Raw genomic sequence first — 8,147 nt, forward strand, 5'->3', positions numbered from 1 at the left:
ATATGTAAACACAGATAAGCACACACTGTGCCTTTGTATGAGCTCTGTCTAGTAATCCATAGACTCCAACTATGTCCCTCTTCAAAAGATTGCCCACAAGAGGAAAGAAAGCCTTGGATTGGCCAAAGACCTTTGGGAAATATGCATGGGAGTAATTTAGACCCTCTTCTGACCTTTCTTCATGCAGCCCCAAGAGCAGGGAGGTCAGAGAGCCAGTTCAGTTCTAAGAACAAAAGTGCCAGCTGACCCACCTCACCCATGGGCTAGGAGTCAGGGTACAGAGGCTAGGCCAGAGGAAATCATCAGCAATGGATGCCGTGGATTACAGGCCCTCTACAAAAAATAGCATAGTCCTAGGCTCTGTCACAGTGGCTTGGCTGTCAGTCTGCTCTTTCTTTAATGCTGCCTCCCTGGTAAGTCCATCCACCTGATACAGCCATCTCCATTATTTCTGCTCCAGGAATGTCACCTGCAGAACTTTAGCAGGACCAAAACAGAGATCTGAGATTGTATAGGACCATTGAGAGCTCAGACTGTCTCTCATAGAAAGCCTGGCTTTGTTAACTGAGAGGATGCCCATCCCTTGGGAACCTGCTTCCCTCCACTCTATGCCCACCTGGCCATCGTACTACTTCTCATCTGTAATCCTGAAACTAATCAAGAGACCAGCCCTTCACTTTTTCAGGGGCAAGAAAGAGTGACCAGCTAGAATGGGGCTTAAAGATACACAGTAGCTCTGGGATGACTCGTGATCTCCTGCAATTAATTTTAAGACAATATTTTTCTGTCTCACCTTCCAAATCCCATCTCTTCTGTCCCAGAAGGCTTGTGAAATAAGTGTACCCCAGACATCTTTAGGAGTCTGCCAGCCAGCAGAGCCTTACCTGTCTTAGACTTCCATAAAGGTCCTCATCTGAAGACATAAGGGCGGGTCAGGTGGGAGAGGTATGGAGATAAAGACCTGACCTTCTGAAACTAGCCCTTGACCAAAGGCAGCTGAAGTCAGGTGCCTGGAGAACAGCTCCATAATGAGTAGATAGCTGGAAAATAGAAATAGTCCTAACTCTTCCACTCTGGGTAATAGTTAAAATGCCATCCATCCTACTTTCTGCTTATTCTTTGTTGGTGCTATCTCAAACACCTTGCCTTCTTTCTCTCCTTCTCTGTTTAGGATGAAAGACACTAGCCGCAAGAATAACATGTTTGCACAGTTCCGGAAAAATGAGCGAGACAAGCAGAAATTGATTGACACTGTGGCCAAGCAGCTCCGAGGACTCATCAGCAGCCATCACTCCTGAATGTTGGCCTTGGGCCCATAGAGGCCACTTATCCATAGCCAATGGTCCAGAATCTCCCCTGGGCTGGCCCTGCATTTGTGCATTCTTCCTCAAAGAGAGCATATGTATTTTTTTATTAACCCCTGTACATATATTCACATAACATTTCCCTATAGTAAGAGAGGCACAGGAATAAGCAAGAACACAAAGGGCTTAGAGGAAGTTACTGCCACACTTTCTGTGTTATCCCAGGAAAGCTGTCAGTGCCAACATGGTAAGCTGCGTATTATCCAGTGCTCCACAAATTCAGTGGGTGCCTGGGAGTTGAAATGAAGAAGTAAAAGGATGCTAATATGTATCCTATTTGCTCTCAGGCTCTCATTTAAGTGCATAGAAGAGCCTAGGAGACATTCCTATGTAGTAAACCAAAGCCAGCCTCTTTTTAGAATATCCATCTGCCTCATCGGCTGAATAATTGGCTCATGAGAGTGTGGCATGGGGTTGGGGAGTTAGCTCAGTGGTAGAGCACTTGCCTAGCAAGCACAAGGCCCTGGGTTCAGTCCTCAGCTTTGGGGAAAAAAAGATAAGAGAGACAGTATGGCATGTGGCAAGATGACAGTTTTATTCTGATCACGTAGGTGGCAGTTTCATCACTGTAGGTCTGACTAGGCCTTGTGGCTTGGAAAGGATAGTAAGCTAAGGAAACACTTGGGCCCGTACTGAAAAGTAAGCTGCCCACTGGGGAGGTTGTTTTTCTGAATCTTGAAAGCCAAGTTGGGTCAGGACCCTAGCTCCATGGCCATTTGTCTCTGTTCATTCTTTCATGACTATAATACTTGGTTCAGAACATAGGTCAGCAGTGGCTTTTGAAGGTCCCTGAGTGAGAATCTCATACTCGCCTCCAGCAGCAACATCTCTAAATGATCAGGTCCCCGGAAGCCTGAAAATAGCTGGGTGCCTTCACCATGGGTAGAGCGAGCTCACGACTTCTTGAGATTGCAGTCATGTTTTAACAACAGCCTTCTGGCTACCATCTTTAAAGAAAAAAAAAAAAATGTCGCAAGCCCTACAGTCGTGGGCACAGCCACCATAAGACCAGATATTTCTGGGCATGAATCTGTCACCATGTGGTAGACAGGGTCAGCTGTAGCTAATGGCTTGTTGCCTCTGGCCCAGCTGTCATCAACTAAGTCACATCAGAGAGACAAAGCTTGTCTTGCTCAAGCCCAGGGCTCCCATGTTCTGAGCCATCCCTTGGCCTCAGCTAAAATGCTTTTCTGGAGTCGCATCTCTGATCTCTGGAGCCTGGGGCAGCCAGATAGCCTCCTGAGACCATGCAAAGGCTTAACTGCGAAGTTGGCCAAAGGGATTTCTGCTCTGAGCTTGACTGCTGGTAAGAGGCTAATTACATCATAGAACACTGACCAAGATGTCACAAAAGTGTTTCCAGCTTCAGTGATGAGTGGAGTGACTGGTCAATCCATCTCTCCTTGCCTTTGTCAGCTACTGCGGGCGTCTGGGACAGCAGTACTTCCATATCTCCTAGCTTACCACAGTCTACCCCATTTGAACACACTCCACTCTTGCAGTAGCCATCTTGAACACCAACAGGAAGAGAACACCATACAGAGGTCCAGCTTCCTAGAACTAGCGAGAACCAGCCACCAGGTGCTCTTCACAAACCTGCAAGTCTTGTCCTCTGGCTACACAGGGGCCCAAAGGTTTAGGAGTCACACAGGAACACCCTAAACTTGATTAGCCCCAGGCAGGCAGGGGCCTAGGGGAAGGGAGACAGGGCGGTCTCTCTAAGCCCTGGGTTTATTGAAAAGGGGAAGAAATGATTCTACTAACGTGAAGTCCTGCTGGCTGAGAAGGAAGGGAAGGCCCTTCACCAGTGCTTGTCAGCCCTGAGACCATCAGCGGGCTGTCACAGCATTTGTCTTTTTAGGACACTTTTAATCACTACACCTTGCTGTTTGTCTACTGTCTACTTCTGTCCCGAAGAAACTGACACAGATGGAATGAAGAGCAGGTGGAGGAACAAGTCCACTGTACCTTACACACCAGAGTTCTGCTGAAGGGAAATTTCATCCAGTCTCAGGGTGTGTGAGAATGGCCACCTGGCTCTTCTCTTCCTGCCTCTGCATCGGCCTGTACTGTTTCCTAACAAAAGACAGCATGCTACTTCTGAGCTGTGATAGCCAGGAACCTACAATGTCAAGGAGGTTATGGATTGGTGAAGGGGGAACTTCTTTCCTTTCCTTTTCTTTTTTTCATTCCATAGGCATAAAGCTGAGCTTGCCCTGAGGACTTGAGCAAGTATGTGTGCCCTTAGGCCTCAGACTCTGTGATCTTACCTCAGATGCCTGCAGACCACGTGGGGTGGATCAGGTGTCTCGGGGAGGGGGGGGAGGGTGAGACCCTGCTGCATGTAGGTCTGCATCCTTCCAGCTAGATCCATATCCTTCAGACAGTCTGGCTTGTGAGCCTTGCTTAGGCAATGGCTCACTTATTTTCACCATTCATGGGGGGGGGGGGATGCTCAGTACCAGCTAACACTGGTGTAGGTAGAGAAGAATAGGAGTTGCACACAAGACCCCAGAGTCCCTGTTAGCAAAAGGAGTATCTCCCCCCAGTGACGCTGTCGTGCACCAGGCCCAACAGTCCATCTAGCTCCACAGCAGGCCCCAGGCCCAGGGGTGGCACTGGCCAGGGGTTTCCCACTTTAGACTTGTGAGCGCAGGCTTGGGGTGGCTTCAACAAGCCTCCCTCAGAATGCATTTGATGTGCCCTCCTCCCTCTGCCCCTTCATCCCTTCTCTTTCGTTCAGCTGCATTTTAGTCACTTCTTCCTGATGTGTTGGAAACAGCTTTTTCGTTTTGCACAGTTCCACGTTTGTGGGAGAAATGCAGTGAGATCCAGCTGTACCTCTAAAGGGACCTTTTTCTCTCATGCTCACTAGGAAAGCAGCTCTGCTCCAGGTAGCTGCATAAGGGGGTTCCTGTGTGGAAAAAGCATGAGTATACCCTTCCCTTGTACACAGTCCTCTGAACTGCTATTAAACGAGAGCCTACATACCTGTTCCAAAAGCCGCCATGTTGTCTTGTGATGTTTTTGTTCTCATCCCTTTTGCACAGTGTGTCTGTGTTTGTGAGAAATACTGGATGACAGGCAGTATGGCCCCACTGAGCTGACTAAGGAGCTGAGCTAGCAAGAACCTGGTGTGGAGAGGCCATGTTGTAACCTCAGGTGTTGTTAAGATGTATGGCTGGGGGTTGGGGATTTAGCTCAGTGGTAGAGTACCTGGGTTCGGTCCTCAGCTCTAGGGGAAAAAGAAAAAAAAAAAAGATAAGATGTATGGCTGGCGCTGGCACAGCCACCAAGAGAGATACATTGAAGGGCCTAGCTTATGTGGGATACTGGGGTGGGCTTTTTACCCACTCTGTGGGGACAGGCTCCAGCCAAGCAGGAGTGATACAGATTATCCAGAGCAAAGCTAGCCTGGCAGAGAAGGAGCTGAACAGCAGGCACTGTAGAGAAGGGACTGAAAGGCACCCATTAGTGTGGCTTTATGATTTAATTGTAGGACAGCTGAGGAGCGCTTGAGGTATAGACCACGCTGAAGCTTGAAGTTGCCCCTACGCTGTTAGGCGCTGGGAGGCACTGGAGGACCATGCAGCCATGGTAACTGGCACTGTCCATGCGACAGGACCAGGTTTGCTGCCAGAACACCTGGGCTTCAGTTCCTTCAGTGTGGCCTACTACCTGGATCACCTTCAACAGTTCATTGCTAGCTCGCTAGTCACACAGAGTGCCAATTCCTGACTTTACAGGGATGTCGTGAAACGTGAGAGCTGTGAAGACTGCAGTGCCTGGCCTGATGTAGCTATGCACTGCCGTGGGCTTTGTCCTCCTCCCCTCCAGGTTACAGCATGCCTGTCCGCTGAGCATCTCACGTATGTCCATAGCTGCCTTGTCCCCTGGCTTCCTCTTCAAGCCCAACACAGGGCTGGTAGGAAATCCGCACCTCATGCACTGGGCAGGACCCAGGACCACCAGTTGCCTGGCTCTGAGAAAAGCCAGCCTTCACAGGAAGCATGCCCTCAGTCCTGCCTGGAGCCCCCCTCTGCTTTCACTTTGGTGCCAAAATATGTATCTCCCCCTGGTAGCATGCAGTTGAGACCCAGAGGTCCAGAGTTCGTGAAATGCGGTGTGGATGTGGTGTATGCATATTTATCTGCGCACATGGCCTTTCATCCACCCATCCTTCTTTCTTTCGGGAAGCAAGTTTGTGGCTTTTATCAGTGTGTAAGAGAGGCATGTCTAAAATACTACAAATGATAACCATATCCCTTTAGAGATGTCCGTGTGAGTGAACATTGGAGGTTCTGAGCCATCACTTTCTCTCCTTGTCACCCCACGTACTGGCATACTTTGAAGACTGGTGTCCACACTTTTCAGGAACCTCAGTAGAAACCCAGGTCACCCCAAAAGACCAGAAAAGCTTTGTTTCACCAGTCAGACCGGGGTGTATACGAAGGGTCCAGAGGACTCTGCACTTTGGGCGTAGGGAGATGACAAAGGGCCAGGTGTGGCCATTGGGCTCTCCTAGGGCTGCTCAACCCCGGGAAGCTTCTACCATCTCCGAGCACCGGCTGCAAATGACCAACCCAGGAAGGACCAGCAGCTCCTGTGGGCCTGATTCAAACCCAAGGGTGTTTTTTCACAGCTGGGCATCTTTTTTGCTCAGCAGTCAGGGGAGAACCAGAAGGACTTCTGGGAGATAAGGCAAGAAGAAAAAAGGCCAGGCCTTCCCCTAGCGGCCTCATTCTGAGGTTAATGGGCAGCATTTGTGGGGAGAGAGAGAGCCTCCAAGCCCAAGGGACCAGAAGACAAAGGCGCTTGAGGAAGTGCAAGGAGGAGGAGGAGAGGGGCCAGGACCGCCATTGTGTGGGAGAGCTCCCCCTCTATCTGTTTCAATCACTGCAGGGTTAGGGTTACCCTGCATTTGGGGCCCCACCGCATTGTGGGGTCTGACAGCCCTTGTGATGGTAATGGGGGCCTCTCCCAGCGCACCCCCGCCCTTGACAGCCCGTACCAGCTTCCAGGGAGGAATGAAGCCCATTCCCTTGGGGTGGGACAGGTTGCAGGCCCAGAACAGGACCTAAGATAGCAACCCCCCTCCCAGTCTGCTAAGTGTACCTTCCCAGCCCAAGTCATGACCTTTCTCCCTCCAGAGCTCCAGAAAGGGAATGGAATCCGAACATTGAGACGCTTTCCTGGCCTGGAACAATCCTCCCTTTCTCTAGTCTCAATGATGGGTCTATTCCCTCCTGTAAATGGGTCTCGCCATCTCCAGTGCTCACCTCTGCTTGGAAGGCTAATTAACTGTATCTCCCTCTTGTTCTCCCTCACACACCCCTCTCTGTTGCCAGGCTCAGGTAAAGCTGGGTAGAGAGCTCTCTGTCCTTTCTCTTCTATGGGGTGTTTATTTTTTAAGCTGGTGGAGGAAGGCCCTACTTCCCCAGTGACCCCCTTCCCTAGTGAGCCTGCTGGGAAAGCCACTTCTGTAGGTACTGGAAGGGCGCCCATGACAACTCTAAGGCTTTTCAGGGTTCCAGCCCTGAACAACCCATTCACGTTTCCCAAAGCTTTAGAGAAAAGGCTTCAGGTTTTCAGGTGAGATTCTAAGGGGCAAATGGAAGGCTACATGGGTCTGGACACTGAGGGCAGATGTGGCGATACATGGGAGACAAAATAAGACCACACCATCAATGCCTCTTAGAAACAGGAAGGCCTTGGGAGCAGGGCAGCAGAATAGCAACCAGGTGGGAAGATAAGCGCAGGGCCCAGCTTTTGAAACAGGATCATACTGTGTAGTCCTGGCTGGCTTGGAATTGCTGTGCACACTAAGCTGGCTTCGGACTCACAGCCATCCATCCTCCTATCTCTGCCTCCTGATGCAGGGATTAAAGGTTTGCCTGGCTTTGTCTGTGAGACAATGAATTCTGCAAAGGGAGGAACACCATTCTGACTTGAAGCCTATGCATATCCAGCCCAGGAAACAGTACACATACGACCCAGGAGTCACAGGATTGGAACTAGCTAAGAACCCAGGAGAGGGCTGTGAGGACAGTGCCGCCCCCGCAGGAGAGCCTGCCACCAGCATTGTTTAGAACTGCCACTGTGTGGTAGGTAACTGACAAGCAAACCAGCCTCTGAGTTCACTATGATTTAAGAGTTCTCGGTAAACATGTGCTGTCCCACTTTATCCCACCAGCAAAGGAGCAGGTTGGAAACAGATGAAGTCAGGAGACAAAAGCAAGTGACAGTTTAGTTCCTAATATGAAGGTCGTAAGGTGTGGTTTCCATCTTTAGGTCGGGGGGTTCTGTCTGTGTCTGTGTCTGACAAGACTGAGGCTTCCTTCACTAAACTTGCCTCCTATATATGACTATTAACAGTATGATGAAATTCTTTCAAATGATTAGAATGTTCTAACCAAAAGAAAATTATATGATAATAATACATTGTGTTACAGTTTTATTTTTCTCACTGATGCATCTAAAATCTCTTCACGACGGAAGCCCGTAGCACCCTTGTCTCCTGGACGGACCACACCTTTATTTCACCATCTCTGAGTTGATGAATATTCAGAATATCCCCAGCATGTGACTACTATAAGATATTACAAGATGCTATTTGTATATGTCTTAGGTATTTTTATAGGGTAACATTTAAGTAGGGTTGATTGGTTGGTTGGTTTAAAGTTATAAATGCTAATAGAGTTTTTTTTTTAATCATACTTTATGTTCTCTACAGGATCTGACTCTATTCCTCTGTCCTCAGCACAAACAAAATAATAAATTTCA

General features: G+C 49.1%; 1 protein-coding gene across 4 annotated transcripts in view; it reads left to right on the forward strand.

The window, feature by feature from the left end:
• Exoc6b (exocyst complex component 6B) overlaps positions 1 to 4,369 on the forward strand; it is a 436,866-nt gene extending 432,497 nt beyond the window's left edge. For all 4 annotated transcript variants that reach the window (XM_060383428.1, XM_060383429.1, XM_060383432.1 and 1 more), the window contains one exon: positions 1,172 to 4,369. In XM_060383428.1, coding sequence (XP_060239411.1) covers positions 1,172 to 1,298 — 127 coding nt within the window. In that variant the 3' untranslated portion in view covers positions 1,299 to 4,369. The remainder of the gene's footprint in view (positions 1 to 1,171) is intronic.
• Positions 4,370 to 8,147: the final 3,778 nt, after the last annotated feature.

Source organism: Meriones unguiculatus, chromosome 5 (genome assembly GCF_030254825.1).
Source record: "Meriones unguiculatus strain TT.TT164.6M chromosome 5, Bangor_MerUng_6.1, whole genome shotgun sequence".
Classification (NCBI taxonomy): Eukaryota; Metazoa; Chordata; class Mammalia; order Rodentia; family Muridae; genus Meriones; species Meriones unguiculatus.